This window comes from Equus quagga, chromosome 16 (assembly GCF_021613505.1).
Source record: "Equus quagga isolate Etosha38 chromosome 16, UCLA_HA_Equagga_1.0, whole genome shotgun sequence".
NCBI classification, from domain to species: domain Eukaryota; kingdom Metazoa; phylum Chordata; class Mammalia; order Perissodactyla; family Equidae; genus Equus; species Equus quagga.
Genome location: NC_060282.1, coordinates 3,880,439 through 3,901,826, shown reverse-complemented (window position 1 = coordinate 3,901,826; position 21,388 = coordinate 3,880,439). Strand labels below are relative to the sequence as shown.

The 21,388-nt window shown below is 50.2% G+C and overlaps 1 protein-coding gene across 4 annotated transcripts in view; it reads right to left on the bottom strand.

Moving 5' to 3' along the window:
- AGO2 (argonaute RISC catalytic component 2) overlaps window positions 1-21,388 on the bottom strand; it is a 117,217-nt gene that overhangs the window by 59,149 nt on the left and 36,680 nt on the right. For 2 of the 4 annotated variants that reach the window (XM_046642058.1, XM_046642057.1), the window contains exon 2: window positions 843-1,038. In XM_046642058.1, the coding sequence (XP_046498014.1) occupies window positions 843-1,038 (196 nt within the window). Of the gene's footprint in view, window positions 1-842; window positions 1,039-1,644; window positions 1,673-12,259; window positions 12,354-21,388 lie in introns of those variants that run through there. The other 2 variants (XM_046642060.1, XM_046642059.1) reach the window with 2 other exon arrangements.

The following is a 21,388-nucleotide window of genomic DNA, read 5'->3' as shown; positions in this document are numbered from 1 at the left end:
GATGGGAGAGTGACATGGTATGACCACCACTGATGGGAGAGTGACATGGTATGACCACCACTGATGGGAGAGTGACATGGTATGACCACCACTGATGGGAGAGTGACATGGTATGACCACCACTGATGGGAGAGTGAGATGGGACAACCACTTTGGAAAACTATTTGGTGGTTTCTTGTGCAGCTAAACCTATATCTACCCTTCGATCCCGCAGTTTCACTCCTAGGTATTTATCTAGGAGAAATGTAAACGTGTCTATAAAAAAGACGTGAAGAAAAATGTTCACAGCAGCTTTATTCATAATAGCAGAGCCTAGACAGCCCAAGCATCTAACAAGAGGATGAATAAATGAATTATGAAATATCCATTTCATAAAATATTCCTCAGCAATAAAAATGAGAAGCTGTTAATACACACAACGATACAGGGCAATCTCAAAAACATGCTGAGTCAAAGAAGCGGGATGAAGGAGAGACTGTCTCCTGGGCTGTACAACTGAATTTCTTTGGGCAGGAAACAAATCTACTGTGACACAAATCAGAGACTGACTTTAGGGGGCTGGGGACCGACTGGAAGAGGGCATGAGGCAACATTCTAGGGTGACAGGCATTTATATGAGCTTGTCAAAACTCACTGAATTGTACACCTACGATTGTATTGAGATACAACGAAATACACAAAACATTTCACAAAAAATAAATGCAACGGAAACTTCCTGGGGAAAAAAGTCAGAAGGATCTGCTGAGACTCCAAGGGTTGATAACTAGTTAAGAATATTCTGTTGGTGTGTGTAGATAACCCACATAAGTCAATCAAGATCAATAAAGGACGAAACAGAATACCTGTTAACTCTCCTCGGGCATTTCTCTGGTTTGATATCCAATTCATAATGATAGATGTCAATTTTTGGAATGTCCATTTCAAAGAAGTTGGCCTGTAATTTGATTGTTCTCCCGGAGGTCCCGAAGTCGGGTCTAGGCGGAGGCTTGAAGGCATATCCTTGGATGGGCGGTGGTGGCGGTGCAGGAGGCGCGAGCACTGTGAATGCAAAGAGAACACCTATTACCCAGGGAGATAAATGGCTTTCCCAGAGTGCGCCTGTGAGCAGCCTCGCTCAGGGTGGAGTCTGGGCGGCGGGCTGGAAGCACCTCCTGTGCACGACCTGCCGTCGCCACCTCCCTTGGACCCTGCGCCATCACATGCCCCCTCTGGTACTTCCATTCTCCCCCTGCCCACTGCTCTTCCTCCTCCCTTATGTTCACACGTTCCCGTGGACAACCTGAAGCCCAGACCCCATCCCCATCCAGGTCCACCTCATCTCAGAGACCTTCTAACCGCCAGGCGCCGTGCACCCCTCCTCTGCCACTCGGTGGCATGTGACACTGCACTATGTACTCCTTTTTTCAACTGTTCCCTCTCTGGTCCTCTCCTTGCTCTGCCCAGATCCTTGAAAAGTTGGATTTTCTCTACCTGGCCCTCTTCATTTCTTACTGTAGGCTCACAGACAGTTCAAACTCTGCATCCATAGTCAAGCTGCTTTTCCCCAAGCTCCTGTCTCCATCAATGAGGCCGTGTCTACCCACTGTCAAGACGCTTCCCACACATTCTTCATGGCCAACTGCACAACGAGCCTCAGTGTTTTACCTGATCTCTCCATTCACCCTGGAGGCAGGGTCTCAGTTTCCAGGCACCCCTTACCCATTTTCCACACCTCAGGCCAGACGTCTGATCTCACCCTGTCCGAATGCCTCAGTGGCTCCCCAGCACAGGGCTCCGACACTCAGTTACTCGCAAGTCTCCACAACCTGGCCTCAGCCTGATCTTCTGTCGCTCTGAGACCTCCCCCAATAGCCAGCCTTCGCTCTTCAGAGCCCCTGCACACGTCGGCTCCTGCCCAGGAACCCTTCTGGATTCATCGAGTCCCTGACTCCTCCAGTCTCCCGCTCGCTTGAGTCACATTCCCAGAATGAACGTGCCACACAGTGCCGTAACCACATTTGGCTACCTGTCTCCCCAGTTGGACCGTGAGCAGCTTGAGGACTGAGATGTCCAACTGCCCTAGCATCTGAGAGAGCCCCTGATGCACAATAAGAGCCCAGAAACATCTGCTCAAACCCCCCTCCACTTCTATTTGAGAAAGTTGAAGTTCAGACAGGTAGAGGAAGGTTCCGAAAGGCACTCAGAAAGTATCCCTTACAGTGGCCGCCAAAGTCACAAAGGGACATCAACGCTCACGCAGGCACCTTGCCACACCTCACCTTGAGTACCACTTCCTGCATGTAAACCCCTCTTCCAGGGGCTTCTGAAAGCTGTATGTGGGTCACCACAGGCACTCAACTATCTATGCAATCTCTCTGGTCCCTGGAAACCCTTTGCTGCAATAAACCAATATCGCATTTCCACAAAGGAGGTGTCTTAACATTAAGTCAATTCTTTTTTTTCTTTGCTGAGGAAGAGTCACCCGGAGTTAACATCTGCTGCCAATCTTCCTCTTTTTTTGCTTGAGTACAATCAGCCCTGAGCTAGCATCTGTGCCAGTCTTCTACATACCATTTCGTATGTGGGTCACTGCCACAGCACAGCCACTGACGAGTGCTGTAGGTCTGGGCTGGGAACTGAATGAACCCAGGCCACTGAAGCAGAGCGTGCCGAACTTAACCACTAAGCCACGGGGCTAGCCCCAACACTAAGCCAATTCTTTACTTAAAATGCTTTATAATAACTCATTGGCTACCATAATTGCCATGTACATTTCTGTTCTCTTTCTTTGCATATGAGAGGTTGAAAAGATGGGGCACTGTGTATTACCAGCAAAGGAGACAAGGCCAAAGGGATAGGACTCATGTAATGAAAGCGGCCCAAACTGCCAAGGCTTCATCCTTCCTTTATTACTATTTAAACCTTCATTTATAAGGAGTGCTTTTTCATAGACAGTAGAAGGGAACTTCACCCCAGCTCAGATTTTCAGTAATTCCATTAGTAAGATTCAAATGGTGGCTTCAGGAAAAACCCAATTAAATATTTTTCCTATAACGGAATACTTTTAATTTTAACTCAAATGTCTTTGTTTAAAAAAAAAAATCCTCATTTAAAAAAAATTCCATGTACTTCAAATCCCATTGACATTCACTGGAAACAAAAAGTACTCTACTAAAAATAATATAAGCTGTTCTTACTGTGTTTCTGACCTAGAAAAACTCAAGAGAGTCTCTTAATTATTTGTGGTTTGTTTATTTTTTAAAATTTTGTTTTCTTTCTATGACAAAACGAATACGCTTTAAAGGTTATTAATCTCACTGAGTTATACCATCTGGAGACTTTGAAGTCTCTCTCCACTATGCTACTATGATTTCATAGATGACACATTTACAGACTTTCACACACTCCACGCCTTCAACAAGCACGCTCGTGTGCCCCTTACGTGCTGGGCAGTGTGCCAGGGACCAAGGATACAAAGATAAACAGTGTTCTCAAGGAGCTCACATGTCACTTCCCAAGAGAATGTCCAGGCACAAGTCATCAAATGGATTAGGTGTGTTCAATTCTCACAAGCTCAGCAGGTCACATGTGATCCCTCGCACTACGGAACCTGACCACGGCCAGGAGTGGACACCGCTGTCCGGCTCAGCTCAGCCCACTCCCTGAGGATGGGTGCCGCTCTACATGCTCAGCCCCGAGTGCCCTCTAACACATGGACCCTGTTCTCAGGTGGACCCCCATCCAGCAAGCGGAATCTTGCAAATGTAGGGACAAAGTTAAACCACAAGGAGTGACATTTGTGTCCAAGGAAATGTCCAGTCGTAGAGCCACAGACATCTGGCCCCCACGGACAATTAGAGGAGTGAGGGCACTGGCTGCACTGAAGGGGTCCCCAGTTTACAAAGTGCTTTCACGTTTCTTAATTACGCCTCACAGCTAAGAACAAAGGTGCCGCCTTTGAAAAGTGAAGCCGTCCAAGACCCAGATGGACAGAGGTGCCCCACTTGACAGCCAGCCATCAATCCCCAGCTGGACGCTGATGGTTTCACCTCTGATCTGCCCAACTGGCACAGATTAGGCCTAGGGCTCATTTCTCAGGTTGAGCCTATTTTTCCTATCTCCTTAATACCTATTGCTTCAACAAAAATTTGCCATGGGAAACAAGGAAAATGGTCCACCAGTTTGCGTTACTAACCCGTATTAATAAAAGCAATGGAAAAAGTGCAATGGTAATACATTCATAAAATATATCATCTCATAAGATTTTGTTTCTAGCTTTTAATAATGAAAATACTAAGAGTTCGTGGGAAGGCACATGGCACACAAAATCACAAGTTAAAGCTCTAACAGTTTTCCAAGCAGAGGAAACAGGGAGAGGACCCTCCAGCTCTATACCTTCAGGAAGGAACCCTCCCCCTGAAGAAGATGAAAACTCTGCCCTCGGTCCCCAGAGACTCCTTAGATCTATTTTTATCCTTCACAGGGAGTCCCAAGTGTAAACTGTCAAAACAAGCAGGAAGAGTCACAAACACCGGAGGGGATCAAGGACAGCAGAAGGTGCACAGAATTCCACACATGCGAGAAAGGAGCACAGTGGCAGGAAGAGGGCAGGCCACTCTCCCTGGAGGTTAGCTCGCGGCCCCGCAGGTAGAGAATGTACCGAGATGGAAAGCAATGTGGTAAGAGGCCAAAGAAGAGATGAATGGGCACACACGTCTTCACCACGGTTGACACACGATTCTGAAAATGAATTGCAGCGCCACCTGAAAATCAGTTCTCCAAGCATCCCTTTCCACAGCCCACTTCCCTGACTGGTGCTGTGCAGCAGGAACTGAGTGTGTGATAGCAGCTATGAGACAGGGCAGGGTATCAGCGGGAAAAAATGAGGAGGGGAGGACTCAGACACGGAGAGCCCACCGAGGCAGAGGGCTTGGTGGGCACACGCTTCTGAGGTGCACGGTTCTTGTCCCCCCAGCACAAGCTCCTGGTCGACCACCTTCACCTCGGGCTCCCAACAGCAGGTGCTGTCGACATCTGCCGAATAAACCAAAGCCAAGTAACAGCCCAAGATGGGGCATCTGGGAAGACTTCACCAAGGAGACGCCACTGGGCTGGCGTCAGATGAACCAGCTGTGGCTCTGGCTGCCCTCCCCTGCATCTCAGACTCCGCCTCATCTCCCAGCCACCGCCATGCTGGCCAGCCTGTGCTGGGCCAAGCGATTCTCCCCACCTTCAAGGTTCCCCCACACTTCTCCATCCTGCACAGAGAAATTCAGCTTCTTCCTCATGAAAGCTATCCCCAGATACCACAGCCTGCATTTCCTCCCCTGATCATAGGCAACATGTGATCCCATCTGGCCGCTCATCAACCAGGGTTGTTTGGAACGGATTTCCCGCTGTATCTGTGTTAGTTTTGCATCTGCAATGGGGAGGCAAAACCCTCGGGAATGGGAAAGCCAATCCTTCTTTTTCATCTGGGAACAATGGATTGTCATAGCTGGAAGAGACCTCAGCTGTGCTGGGGGGAAATGACTCGTCCACGGCAGCTGCCAGCACAGCCCCTCAGCGCTTCAACAACACATCCATCGGCCTGGCATCCTGACCAGAGTGAGTTCAGCGGGCAGAGGTTCCCGAGCCCAGGAATCGAGCACAGTGTCAGGTACAAAGTAGGCACCGAGTGTTTGCTGAATTGCTGATCACTCAGCACATGTTTAAAAATTCCCTTTTCAGAGCCACATCTCCATCAGTGAAAGGGAGACACAAAGAGATGAGTCATCGACTTCCTGTATGAGTAACTGGTATGAGTAATCAGTATGAGTAACCAGGTCATAGCAACCAAAAGTTGCGTTGTTTCCAAGAGATGCCATGGGAGGTGAGCTTGTCATGATGTTGTAAGTAAGGCTTCTAAAGGACAGCGCTGGTCCTCCTAAAGAAATCCACCCCCTGGGGTTCACAATGTCACCGACTTTTCAGAAGAGGGTCCCAGAGCTGGGCTGTGTGACGCCTGTCCCCATTCGCCATCTCTTGGCAGCCCCCTCCCCCAGGAATACGGAGGGCAAGCCCCTCCCCGAGTGGTGTTCTCATCCCAGCCCTCCCCCTAAGTAAGGGCGGGAGACAGGGAAGGGCCGGTACACACCATAAGAAACCGAGGTGACCAGAAGAGAAAAATGAGGGCTTGCCAGAGGTTCTCAAAAAGGTGAGGTGCCCGGGGGCGGGGGAGGGAGGAGGAGGTGCTGCAGAAATTCAGCGCCCATCGGTTCAGTCCTGCCGGTCAGTCCTGCACGATGAGAAACTGCCGACAGCGGCCCTGCTGAGAACTTCCCTAGGGACTACTGCTTATATTCAACTTACCTCCAGGATGGTGGGGGGAAAATAGCCTCTTAACCCCATTGGAAAGACAGGCAAGTAGGACACAGACAGCTCGGGGCTGCCAGGTGTCAGGTGGGTCCCCAGGGAGCTTCTGAGAGATGCTGGGAAGGTCCCCCCACGTGGGCTACCCAAGTACCCTCAGAAGGTAGGCCTAGCGCCAAGAAAAGCCTAGAAGAGCCTAGAAGGACCACAGCCTCCAGCCTCACAGCCCACCAGTGAAGTGGCTGGGAAAACACCTCCTGGCACCGGATAGGTGCAGGGGAGCAGCCAAGAGGCCCTCCGGCCCGCCATGCCCTGGTGGGTGCGCTGCAGGTGGGTTCGGCAAGACCAGGCAGGGCCTACTGTGCAGAGCTTACTGGGTTAAAGCACAACCCCGTTTCAGGCTCCTGGGAGAGTAACACCCTAAGCCTAGAAGGACATCTGGTTCGGACACACAGACACAAGTTAAAACCACGCATCACCTTTCCTCTCTCCTACTTGGAATCAGGAGGCCCGCACCACTGAACGGAGGAGCCAAGGGGCTATTCTGAGACCATTTACTGCACGGGCGAGCACTGCAGCAGGAGCAGAGCATGTGTTTCTGTCCTCCCGCAGGAGAGGGTGTGAGGGGCCCAGGGACACAGTTGGCTACATTAGCAGGTCCCCATGACAACAGCAACCTCACGCTTGGCTAACAACCCTCCAAGAGAAGGAAGTTAGGTGGCTCCCTTCTAGAACATTTTGCATGCACATCTCTTGTTATGGACCTACCAGGTAACTGAGAACTGGTGGGTGGGGCTGTCCCCGACCCTGGGCTCCTCACCTGCCTTCTTTGCATAACGACAGGTCACGGAGCCCTTCCTAAAGCGGCACCTGTGGGTGATACTCCACCGGAGGAGGGCATCTCACTTCTCTACCCATGATGGTAGACACCGACTGGGGGACTGCTTTCACACAGGATAGTATTTTCTCTGATTCTCAAAACACATGCTTATTACAGAAGATATAGAAAAACACAACGAAAATAAAAATCACCTATAATGCATCACTCAGACATAATCCTTGCTACAATGTCGGTGGTTTTCCATACACGTGCACATGTGCTAACGTGGAACCAGGAAAATTCACACCCTGGCTTCTTTTGTTTAACATTACATTATTCATACACAACATTCTTAAAACATATCTTTAACGACTGCATTATTTACTGAGTCATCTCCTACTGATGCCATTTCAAGTTTCCAAATTTTCATTTTAAAAAATAAACGCTGTGCGAAGACCTGTGTAGGAACATCTTTACCTCCTAGGAGAGGAAGCAGAGGACCAGCCGGAGGCACTCGGTGCACAGGAGGACCCTCACCACGCGTCTCCCATTGCGCGCCCACCAGCCCTGCCCTGGCCTGCCAGGGGGCTTGCACACCTTCTCAATGCACCCTCCTTGCCCACCCTTCCACTCACACACTGAAAACACAGGCCTCAAAATCCCCCTCCACCCCTCGCTGGGTCAGACTCCAGCTCTCACACCTGCAGCCTCTCGGCCTTTAGACCAATTGACTCGCTGACTAATTAACCTGCTCAATCTGACCCACATCCAGAGGCACAGATCCAGGCCATACAGAGACCCTGCCCGCAAGCAGCACAGGGCCCGAGCCAGGCTTGGGCACAAAGAGGCACAGGACTAGGGTCCTGAGCCCTGACTCTGGGCTTCACAATCCACAGAACACAAGCTTACAGACCTCCCGGTCCCCACTGAGCCCCACCCATCACAGGGCCAACGAGAAGGGCATTCACAGTCCCGTCCTCACCTTCCTCCTCATCCTGGCTACCCAGCCCAACAGGTTATTGGCAGGCCGTCATTTCAAGGCTTGGCTTGGGGACCGCCCTCTCCTGATTCTCCCACAGAGTGAACCAGGCCTTGGAGTGTCCTGGGTTCTATCAACCACAAGACTGGGATTCAGTCACCTGCCCGTTGCCCAGGTAATCACACCACACGTGCCTTCCAGGACAAGGACTATCCGTACACATCTCTGTCATTGCCAGCACCTAGCCAGGAGCCATCCAAATGCCCACAGGGATGGGAAATAACCTGGGAAACACTGCATGTGGGAGGCCAGGCCCAACAGGAACCAGATACTGCTCCCCAAGTCTCAGCCTCCCTCCCAACGCTTCCCTCAACCCCCCCCCCCCCAACCTTCCATACTGGTTTACACCAGGATTCTATGATTTTCTCTTTTTGATGTGCTGGCCTCCCTTGAGAAACAGGTGAACTCTAAGGCCCATCTCTCCTTCAGGATGAAGGCTAGACACACAAAACATGGCAGGCAAATCTGGAGTTCACAGGGTTGCCACCAGGATAGCACGTATCTGTCTCTCTGTCCTCTGTCCTGCCCGCCCCACCCCCCTGCCATTGCCTTCGTCTGGGCAGCTGGTCTGGTTTCCTGAGGCACAAGTCCAGCCACTAGCTGTCCCAGAAACAGTCTTGACCAGGTCGAGTGCTCTGGGACAGTGGCCCTGTTGGTAAGGCACCTGCCCACCATTTGGAGCCCAGAGAAGCCCAATGCTGGGGGAAGGGGGGGGTCCCCCATGTACCCAAGAGGGAGGAGATCTCAGCCTGGGATCCACACAGAGAATTCAGAGGGTCTGGACTAAACTGTAAGTGAAATGCAGTGCTTCCTGCCATCATGAACATAAACAACAAACCAGAGCCCTAATAGAGATAAACAGGACTCGCGGAAAACACAGGAATCCCAGGTCACATGACAGCCGTTACAGATACCGCAAAGTACATTTTAAACTCATTGCTCCTTCAAAATCATGATATTTACCAGACCCACTGCTGGTTCTGTCACTGCATGTGATAAAGGACTCCTTTATTACCGTGTCAGACACTTGTTCTAGTATGTTGACAACTGTATTTCAGTATGGCCGGTTTTCTTTGTCATCCTACGTATTCTGTTCTGTGCTTTGAAAAGCATCATTCTGGAAAGAGATCCATCCAGAAGCTTCACCAGACTGACAAAGGGCGTCTTGACTCCGAACACTTGAGAGCCGCCAGCTGTACAGGGACAGACTGGCTTCATCTCCAAGCAGAGAAGACTGCGCCTCCGTTCCTGATAACATCACAAAAGCTCCCTGGTCCCTATGGTGGCGTGGAGGGTGGGCAGGTGTGACGTTCCTCCACCAGGGACGGCCCTACAGATGGCACCACGCCTGTAGGCCCAACAAACAGGGGGCCCCACCGACGCCTATCCCTGACGTGATATGAGCTCACGATGCACCAGCTGCCATGACAACCGCTTCTCCAGGCTCATCACACAGGCCGCCTACCACGCAGGGGCTCTGAGCTGGGAATCAGAAATCAGACATCCTGATAAGGCCTGACAGCATTGGCTTGCATTTAAGACGTGAGCCCAATATGTGCCCCAGGGCCAAACCTACACGCCATCTCAGCACCTACCGCCTCTGTCTGTTCATCTGGGCCATGAGGAACAGATCAAAGGAGGAAATGAGCAATCACCAGGCAAGTTTACCTGGTGACCAGTGTGGAAAGCAAGCAGACAAGCATAATTGTTCAGAAAAGCTCTTCATTTCTACTATTTTCTAAATACTTAAGCACACGGAACTGAATTTTCAAAAAACTGACTAACACATTAGGTCAGGCCCACAGGTCTGCAATCTAACAGGTAGACGAGAACTCTGCAGCCTCAGCCCCCACCCCCACGCCCCTGCCTCTTCCTCCACTTCTATCGCATGTCTGCTCTGCAACAAGTACAAACACAATTGTCTTGGCGCCAGCTTATACCATCAGCCCAACAACAACATCCCTGACCACAGATGACACGTAATAAATCACAGAATTTGGAGCCGGAAGTCACCTTGGAAACTGAGGGGAGAGAGTAACTCACGCTTCCTCCTCCCACCTACTCTGAGTCATCGACTGGGAGCCTGGGTGACATGATGCCACCAAGACAGGTCTGGGGGCTGAGTCTAGGGGAGGAACAGGAGCTACACTGAAAATACTGAGAGGCGAGGGAGCAGCAAGACTTCCCAGAAGGGGCACAGCACTTCCTGTCACCGCCCCCGCCCCCAGACAGTGTTCCTTCCACTACATCTTATTATGAGTGATATGACCTTCAAAACAAAAAGATCTGCATGACTCCTGGGTGACTTAAATGTTCCTTAAGAAAAATCGAAACGATAGAGTCATTGAACAAACGAATAGCAGGGCACTGAAATTAAGCAGCTTTGGTTACCGGCAAGTGAACCAAAAGATTCAGGTTCTCTGAAGCGGCCGCTCTGCCGCGACCCACACTCGTGTCCCAGACTGCTGTGAGGTTTGAGTGGGGGCGCTCCTCCAGGAAGTGAGCCCCGCAAACCAGCACCCACGTCTTAGTGGGACTTGGATATTTAAAGATTTGCCACCAAACACCACAAGGTTATTATACAGCTCTTTCCAGAACCTCAAAGTGAGCGTCAGTATTCAAAGCCACCAGGCTCTATTTTCCTTTCAGAATTCTGTTTTCATTACATTGGGCATCAGCCAGAAACTATGAAGGCAAAAGAAAGTGACAAAAACAGCTTAGGATTGTCCAGTCCTTCCATGCCACACCTGGGACCAAGCCAGGTATGGACCTCAGCTCCTTTATGCTTCTAGATGTTCTTGTAAAGAGGAAACAGGGTTGGGTTGAGCAACTTGTCAGGGACCCTTGGTCAGGCAGTGGCCGAGCACGACTGCGACCCAGGCATGTGTCTCTCCCAGCCTTTGCTTTCCCACGGGTAGGAGGAGGACGGATTCTGCTGGCTCAGCAGGGCACAGACCAGAAAGCAGATGTTGTCGGACCAGTACTCTCCTGCTGACACCAGGACAGTCGGCTGCCACTCAGTGAATCTACCTGTTGCCTGTACAGGCGGGTCTCGTGTCTGGCCGTCTGAGTTGACAGAACTACGTTAAACACAATCTCAGCAGCCTTTTTGGTGAAATGAATGGAGGCATTCTCAGAATGACACGCTAAGAATGCAGACAGGAACATCTGCTTCTGCCAGCTGGAGATAAAGGAAAACCACCACACACTATCGACAGGATGGCAGGGCTAGACCCGGGCAACCCACCAGCCAACTGTGAGCAAGAAAACAGAACGAACCCCAGCCACAGTTCCCAGAGAAAGGGATGTTAGTCTGGCTGAACGCCACGACACAGGAACATTCACTCCCACGTCCAGCTCAAGGACAGAGCCAAGAAGAACCTGGATGGAGGGCGGGCCTCACACGGACACCTTCAGCCGTCCCAGTTCTCACTCCTGAACCCCCCGCTAACAACTCAAAGTCAGCTCGTGAGCTCTCCGGGTTTGCAAGGGCACAAGGAAGTGAAATGTGACAGGACAGGGAAGAAGAGGGCTGCCCTTTAGGGGTCCCAGACCTGGGCAGAGGCCAGCAGGTGTGCACAATCTCTAGCTAGGAGAAACGTCCTTATCGGTACACTTTGGAACCAGGAGTGTCTGTGCTCGAGAGTTAGCTGGCGCCACTAGGGTGTTCCAGGGCGATAATAAACGTTGGTCCAGAGCGCAGCGGGCTCAGAGAACACTTCATGGTGAACGCTGACATCAGCGAGAGCCCCCACCCCTGCTTGTGGGGCCAGCCCCTCTCAAAGCCTCCAAGTTTGCACCCTCAGGGCCTCGTGGCTCCCAGCCTGGGAAGGGACCCCTTCCCTTTCTCCTGGAGAGGGGACAGAGGACACAACCACAAGCCACAACTCCCAGGCCAGCAGGAGGCTGCCCACACCCTAAAGAGGGACTTTCGCTTGGGTTCCTCACGCCCTTGGCAAGTTCGGCCGGCGCCTCCCACCCCGGCATGAAGAGGAAAGGAGAGACGAGAAGAGGCCGGATAAAGCCCTGGGCAGGCTCCCCAGACAGGGTGGGGGAAGGACAGGCCTTACAAGGAATGCAGCCAACCGTGGAGTCACAGAGCTGTTCTCTGGAAATGTGTCGTCTGCTCGTGGGCCACGGCTCCCGGCTTTCATTTCTTCCTCTCGGTAAAAGCTCTCTGGGAAATTCCAATCTGCCTCAACCTGGTTCTTGGCACTATCCGAAGAGCCAGGCAACCTGAAGGGGGCAGTCACTCTGGGGGGGGCGGGGGACAAGGTCCGGGGGCAACGACAGATGCCCAGGAGACCTCCAGAACCAGGTGCTCCCAGGTGAGCGCATGGTCCCGAGGGCGCCACATGTGCAAGCCAAAGCAAACCACGTCGACACTGAGGACTGCTACCCAAGGGCCTCACTCCACTTCAGTGGTTGAATGAGTAATGTTCTAAAAATACTCTAACCTTTCTTTAGTGAGCAACATAGCGTGTGTAAGAGTCCATGACACATCGCTACAGTTTAGGATTAATCATAAAGCATCTAACCACCCTCGTGCCAGTGACCATCAATATTATTCTTTACTTTGTTGCAAACTCAAAGAACTTTGTCTACAATGGGTTTTAAATAGGCTTTTGTGGTTCAGCCTGAAACTGCAACCATCATTTAAAACACTCTCTCTGAGAAATGGTTCCCAACGCCACCCCTGGAGATCTGTAAAAAGAAAATTTTTTTTCCTATAAAAATTGTTTTAATAAACTTTCCCTCACAAGTTAAAATGTCCCCTCTGATCCACCATCTGTCTTTACTCAACAATATTAGGAACGCTATAAAAATACAATGAGGAATTAAAGAAATACTAGTCTGACAGGACCGCCATCACCGCTGCTGGTCCCACCATGTGGACCAAGCAGTTCCTTCAAGCGCTGGTCGCACTTTTTCTGTGATGCTCTGAGTAGTGACTGCCTCTCCCACAAGACCGTAAGTGTCAGCAGGGCAGGCTTACGCCTGGTTTGTGCAGCTGCTGAATGAACCAACAAGTGGACGAATGAGAGAATACTCTAGCATCACCCTAAATCCGAAAAGAAACGCCTTCATTGTTTAGGACTCAGTGCCAAGTGCTTCAGGGCAACACATGAGGCCTCCGTGTGAAGACCATTACTGCCTCTTGGCAAGCGCTCGGCACAGTTTCAACCAGAGCAGCCAGCGTTTATCAAGCATCTACTATGTTTCAGGTGCAAGACTTCAGACACCTTCTCATCTCTTCTCACACCCTCTCCCCGACTAAAGTTGTCTTCCCTTCACAGATGAGGAACCAGGGCTCCACGGAGTGCGACCCTGCCCTGGGTGCCGGGCCAGCAGACCTCAGCGCAAAGATTCAACTTCCACCCACCTGACACCGGAGCAGTTCCAACTGAGGCCTCTGCCAACAGTGGCCATCGAATCATCCAACCTCCTCCACAGAACAGTTCACACGACACCTCTCACACTTCAGGGAAGTCTTTTTCTCCAAAGAACCCAAGTCCTTCTATTTATCACCCAAAACACACAGCAATCGAACCCGCCATCCTCCTGGCTCCCCCATCCCTCTTAAGCAGCTAGGGAAGTTGAGAAAACTCAGTTTAGTGCTCGTTTATAATAATTAATTTATCCTAGTTACCCAGAACATCTTTCAACACCTAGAGAAAATGAGTAATTTCCCTTTGTAATATGTGTACTATTGTTTTAAGCTCCCATCATAATTTAGGAAGTGACGGTCATCGCTAGTGCACCAGCATGGAGCAAAAAACCTTCATGTGTGTCATCTCGTTTAGTCCTCACCCCAGGTGAGGCAAATATGATCCCAGTTTACAGATGAGAAACTGCCGTGTCCAGAAGGTAACTAACAGGCAAAGCTGGGACTCAAACACAAGTCTGGCTGCTATCAGAGCACGTGAGTTTTGCCACCAGGCCAAGGGGCCTTAAGTCCTTTTGAGATAGCAGATATGTGTAAATCAAACAAATAAAAAAAAGAGATGCGAGAACTAACCATGCATAATAATCCAACCTGACCAAGCTCATCCTGTTAGCGTCTGAGAGAGGTGACAGCTGCACTGACTGAGGTCTGACTGTGCGCCCAGCCCCGCACTGGGCGTTTCACACGCAACTTCCCACCGTCTGAATCCACTGAGCACCCCTACGTCCTGTCCTCCAGGGCCTGCCCGCAGAAGAGGGCAGGCAGAAAGCCCACCACGAGAGGGGAGCAGGCCTCCAGGCAGTGCAGGGTGCAGGGCATCGCAATCAAGGCACAGGAGAGAACGAGAGCACGCCACAGCGACTGACTGCATATTTGAAGGAAAACCTAAGGTGCTCTTCCTCAGATCTTTATTACAAAACAAATTCCAAACGGGTACAAACTGTGAACAGATAACATTTTTAAGTGAGATAAAAACATCCAAAGAAATATTTTAAAATTTAATAAGCTTTTATACTTTTGGGGTGGGAACGCTCTCTTAGAGCCAAAAAGCAGAGGTCGCAAGAGACAAGCTTGACTATGTCAGATTTTTAAAACTTCTCTAAGAGCTCAATAAACTCAGACAATTTTATGACATCATAAACTCACAATCCTGAAAATATAAACCTGGATATACCGAGTTTAAGTGAATAAGGATTAAGAACTCCATGAGGAAACGGGCAACGGGTATGGACGGACAGTGCGTATAGGAAACATTAGTAGTCTGAACTGAACATGGAAAATATATTCAGCCTTTAGTCAAAGGAACACAAGTTAGCCAGCCCCAGTGGCCTAGTGGTTAAGTTAGGCACGCTCTGCTTCCGCAACCAGGGTTCAGTTCCCGGGCACGGACCTTACACCACTCCATTAGCGCCCATGCTGTGCTGGTGGCCCAAATACTAAAAAATAGATGAAGACTGGCAGAGATGTCAGCTCAGAGCTAATCTTCCTCAGCGGAAAAAGAAAAGAAACACAAATTAAAATTGTAAATATTTTTTTGCCTTTCTGGCATTTATAAGAGGTTGGAAAAAATGACGACGCTGACCCAAACTGGTTGTTTTGAAGGTACGTTTCAGAAATCTTTTTGATCTAGTAATTCAACATCTAGGTGTTTATCCTAAAATACTCAGACACCTATGGACAAGAGCATTCATCATAGTATATTATAACAACAGACTGACAATGATTTACATGTCCATCAGTAGGGGCCGGCCCGGTGGTGCAGTGGTTAAGTGCGCACGTTCCGCTTCAGCGGTCTGGGCTTTGCTGGTTTGGATCCTGGTTACGGGCCTATGCACTGCTTGTCAAGCCATGCATCCCACATATGAAGTAGAGGAAGATGGGTGTGGATGTTAGCTCAGGGCCAGTCTTCCTCAGCAAAAAAGAGGAAGATTGGCAGCAGATGTTAGCTCAGGGCTAATCTTCCTCAAAGAAGAAAAAAAAAAGATTCCATCAGTAGAAAGTTGGTTAAATAAACGGTCACAATAATTTACTGAGGGCCAGTCCCATGGCTGAGTGGTTAAGTTTGCACGCTCTATATCAGTGGCCCATGGCTTTGCCCAGTTCGGATCCTGGGCACAGACCTACGCACTTCATCAAGCCATGCTGAGGCAGCATCACACACAGCAGAGCCAGAAGGACCTACAACTAGAATATACAACTATGTACTGGGGGGCTTTGGGGAGAAGAAGGAAAAAAAAAGACTGGCAACAGATGTTAGCCCAGGTGCCAATCTTTAAAAATATAATAATAATTTACTGACACTGAACAACCACAATTATTACATGGAAAGATGCCCATATATTGTTAAGTGGGAGAAAGTTTCTAAACGGTGCTTGATGCAATTTCATCTGTCCTATATTTACACACACAAACATTTGGTGTATGAATGGGCAAACATACAGAAGGATTATAAAACAAATATTAACAGTGACCATTCCCAAGTGGTCACACTATAACCGATCTTTCTGCTCTTCTTTATGCCTCTATTTTTCAAGTGGGCAATATTATACCTATTATTAGAAGAAAAATAAAGCTTTTTTTTCCCTGAGAAAAATTCACTCTAACATCTGTTGCTAATCTTCCTCTCTCTTTTTTTTTTCCCCTTAAAGCCCCAGGACATAGCTATATATTCTGCTTGTAAGTCCGTCTAGTTCTGCTATGTGAGCTGCCGTCACAGCATGGCTACTGACGGGTGAGTGGTGTGGTTCCATGCCCAGGAACTGAACCCAGGCCACTGAAGTGGAAGTGCGCCAAACTTTAACCTCCAGGCCATCAGGGCTGGCTCTAAAGCTATTTTTTGAAAACCTACAAAGGCAACCATGAAGAAATTCTGGGAGGAGGCTAAATGGGTGTTTGATATTTTATTCTCTTTGATACTTTCTAATAAGTAAAAACTAATGTAAGCACAGTTATTACCCCATTTAACAGATGTCCAGAGAGATTTAAAAACGTGCCCAATTCGAGATCTGAGGTGATTCTGTTATGATTCCCACGTACACTTTACAGATGAACAAAGTGAGATTTGCAGGTTGAGCCCTCGCCCACGGCCTGGCAGGTGCAAAGAGGTGGAGTGGCAGGCAGCAGGCACCCAGCCTGACAAGGCACGCCACGATTCGCAGGATGGGCAGCCACCGTGCGCCTGGCACCCGCACGTCAGTCACCATCTCACACTGCAATCACGAGGCCCTGTCCTGGAGAATCCCCTCGTGTCCGTCAGTAGCCAGGGACCAGCCCAAGGGCACTCACCCGGCCAGACCAGGATATAAACCCAGGCGTCCGTGCCCCAAAGCTCATCATGCTCTTCTGCACTATTGCTGGCAAATATGTTATTCGAAATACAAGATTAAAGCCACAATTTGGGTTTTACATCCCCAGATAAAAGGGAACTCACACTGAAATTGTATAAAAGAAAAAAAAATGTGAAGATCTGTTTCCTCTCATCTATAAGTATGCCCTTGGCACTGCCTTGGCCAAGCCCCCGCTCCTTCGCTCTGCTGTCTGACTCAGGGCAGGGACCCTTCTTCTCCCCGCCCGTAGTTATATGGCTGAACCATTTTCCCAGGTGGCAAGAAAACCGCTTCACTTACGTACACCCTTTCCAGCATGCTACAGGCTAGGGAGTCCAAGGCCGAGAGACTGCGCTGCTGCTTCCGATACTGCTGGACGCTTTGGGGGAGTGTGGGGGTGGTGTCTGCACAAGCAGCCCCACAATTCAGCTACAGCAGTGACCGCCAATTACAGGTGGCCAGCCATGCACCAACACTTTATTACTTTTTGAAAAGGAAAGGAAACCAATATAGAAAGCACATCTCACCTACTTAGGGCAGGTACCATTGTGCAAACTTCCATTTATGGCACATTTGCACACAGAGGTATGAACGAGGTGTGCTGGAAAGCGAATTCCTCATTGTGAGGAGCAGGAGAACAAGTCTGGCTGCCATAGCCTTCTTTAATTGCTTTTCTGGCAACGAAGCCCTGGCCACTGACTGGCTTCCTGAGCCACGGCCCTTTACATGGGAACGAACTCCTGACTTCAAGCCTTAATTTCAGTAATGGATTAAGAATAAATTAGCATCCAGATATCTCCAGTTAAAGCAAGTCCAGTGAAACCTGATCAGCGTTAGCTTGTGAGGCCTGAGCAATTTTAAGAGAAAAGGAATCAGGAAGAAGAAATGACATCAAGAATGAAAAACTACAATTTTAGTTCTGTCCCACAGGGCTAGTGAGTGAAGTCTTAGCTTTTGCCTGTCTTGAAAAGAATAAATGTCTGTTTTCACCAGCTAGGCAGTAAAAAACCCATCAGCATCTCCTCTTCATCTGCTAACACACACTGGTGCCACTCTGAACCAAGCTGCTGCGTCACCTGCCTATCCAGGAAACTGAGAGGTGCCCCTGAGGGCCCAGTGGATGCCCAGGCCGCAGGGCATCTGTCCACCACTGAGTTAAGTATTCTACATGGTCCAACAGAGAAGGGTAAGAAAAAGGAAGGAGGAACAAGACCGAGAGCACAAAGGGACAGAGATGTTCCCCAAAGCAGCTCAGCCACCCAACATGGCCCCACAGACGGGAAAGTGATGGACCCCAGAGGTCAGGACCCTTATGGGAAGAGAGCCCACCCTCGTGCTGGAGAGCAACTTCAGGGGCTTTGTCAGATGTTTTGAAGCTATCACACCAAAAAGCTACGTTGGACCAAGGCAGCACGGCTCCACAGGACCGGAAGTTTGGGTTCAGTTACTCGAGGCGTGACAGTCCTAGGAAGGTCCTTCTCATCAGCTGTCAACCCTCGGAGGAGGACCAAACACTGGTTAAATCCTCACCCAGAGTGACTGCACACTTCTTCCCGTTTTACCCACTATCTCTTCTCTAATGTCACCCAGGGCAATCTCCAGCCTTTCCCCATTCCTTGCCAGGCCTGACATTCAGCCACTCCAGGAGAGAGACTCGATTTCCCCGTTCAAAGGGCCCGCTGCAAGCTCTGGGCTACAGCACCTCAGCTTAGCTTCCCCAACCCGTCCTGCTCTCACTGTGCTCCACGCCCTCTCTGTGGTATGCTCCTCAATTCCTCGCCTAAAAACTGGAGCTATGGCGGCGTCATCCCCCCTGGAATCCTGAGGCACCTCGAGACCTCCAGGGCCCCCGCCACCTTCTGGTGGAAGGACCTTTCAGACACTGGCAGGCTCACGCAGCCCACCTCACTGCACAGTCCCCCCTCAGTTCTCTTCTTCTGCTCAGTCTTCACAATAGAGAAATGTGACAACAGCATACCACCTTCTCCAATTTACCTCTCCCTCCGTGATGTTTTTATCACATTGTGCATGCTTCGGATGCCAGAGTCCATTCTGCCCTGGATTTCAGTAGTTTGCAGGCCGAGACGTATGTCCTCCCACAGACCCTGAGGCTGACTGACTCACACTGCCACCCCAGCACTATGTCGAGATCTGGCAGATCACAGATGCTCAGTAAGCATCTGCTGAAACTGAACTGTAATCCAGCAGCTGAAACAATGTCCCGTAATCCCACTGACAAGTTAGGATCCAAACAAGAGGTTTACTGAACGTCCACACCATATGTGATAGGTGCACAGAATTCATTTTCTTCACCAGTACTAAGAATTCTATAAGCGGCCTATCACTGGCTCCATTTTATAAAAAGGACGAGTTAAAATTACTAATTATAGGGGCCGGCCCGGTGGCGCAGCAGTTAAGTGTGCACGTTCTGCTTTGGCGGCCGGGGCTTCACCGGTTTGGATCCTGGTTACAGACCTATGCGCTGCTTGTCAAGCTATGCTGTGGTGGGCGTCCCACATATAAAGTAGAGGAAGATGGGCGTGAATGTTAGCTCAGGGCCAGTCTTCCTCAGCAAAAAGAGGAGGATTGGCAGCAGTTAGCTCAGGGCTAATCTTCCTCAAAAAAAAAATTACTGATTATCACAGTCACACAGTTAGAAGGCAGACGTGCTGGGAGTTGAAAGCAAGGCTGTTGGGTTCTGAGGCTCAACAACTTCAGTGACAATGAAGACCCAAAAGTCAGCCCAGGAGCTGTTTAAAGTTATTTCTTTACACTGTTTATACACAGACATTCCTTACACTGTTTATATCTTTTCTCTTGTCTGAAAATCAAGACCCTCTCACAATTGTAAAAACAAAACCAACAAAAGCCCCTCACAACTGAGGACAGAATAGACTTCTTTGACGTGATAAAGGACATCTAATAAAAATCTCCTGAAAACATCACTCCTACTAATGAAGTATTAGAAGAGTTTCTTTTGAGATCAGAACCAAACAGTGATGCTTGAAATCACCACTTCAACAGATCTTAGCAGGCGTGGTAACAAAAGAAAAAGAAATAAGCAACATGACTGGAAAAGAAGGCACAAAACTGCCACATGCAGATGACACGATCACCTAGATACAATTAAGATGGAATCCACAGACACGGAATTAAAAAGAATTCAAGAAGCTTGCTGAAAACAAGATTCTAAAAATCCATTGCGTTCCTATACGTGAGCAACTACTAATTAAGCAAGTTAATTTTACAAAGGTGCCCTTTATAAACAACAACTGTCAGGTACAGAAGAGGGACAAGTACAAAGTCCGCGTGCAAGATACTGCACATAATTAGCCTTGCACTCAGCGATAGCCTCTGCCATCTGGCCTCGTGTTCACGGATGATCTGGCTTCGGGCCCCTGCGGCACACTGATAAGTCCGCGTCACAGGGGGCTTTAAGGTCCAAGAAACGTCCCCTCCTTCAGAGAAAAAGGACACCAGACTCTGGGTGGCTGTTTCATGTTAGAGTTCTATGAAAAGGTGTAATCCTCTACCAAGGTTGCTGAACTAGATAAGGCTACTCCCAGGAACACCTTCCGGTTATTATAATCTAGGCGCCAAGTGCCTAGTCAACTGGCACCTCTCATTTCCTGTAATATTTACAACACCTCTGCAAGGCGAGGATTATCGCCTTTTTGCAGAAGAGAGACATTGACACAGGTGAAATGACTTGCCCGAGGTCACACAGCCAGCGGCAGAGGCCGGGACTTAGACTCAGGCGTCTCTGCTTCCAAAGTCCGGATTCCACCCGAGAAGCCCCTCTGCCTCTCCAGCTGACCCCCGGCGTCAGGACAGCAGCTGGACTTCCTTCGGAAGGTTAAGGAGCTGCCAGCTGCTCTAACGCGTGGTGGCTGGTAGCTGAAATCACTCACGCCCCGCAACTGCCTGCTTCATCCCGCCCCCCAGTGGTCCCCACCCCCTGCGGCAGCCTCCTCCTCGGAGGTCCCCCCACGGCGCATGATCCCCCCTCCAGGCACACAGAAGCCCCGCGGTGCACGATCCACACCCCCCGCCCCCAGCACACAGAACCCCCGCGGTGCACGATCCACCCCCCACACACAGACACAGAACCCCCGCGGGCGCACAATCCCCCTTCGGCATGCGGTCCCCCCTCCGCGCCCGGTCCCCCAACAGCACACGGACCCCCTGACTGCGCGGTCTCCCCACCCGGGCTCGCAGAAAACCCAGGCTCACGGTCCCCCCACCCCTGCTGGCGGTAACCCGGGCTCGCGGTCTCCCCTCCCCGACTCGCAGGAACCCGGGCTCGCGGTCTCCCCTCCCTGGCTCGCGGGAACCCGGGCTCGCGGTCTCCCCTCCCCGGCTCGCGGGAACCCGGGCTCGCGGTCTCCCCTCCCCGGCTCGCGGTAACCCGGGCTCGCGGTCTCCCC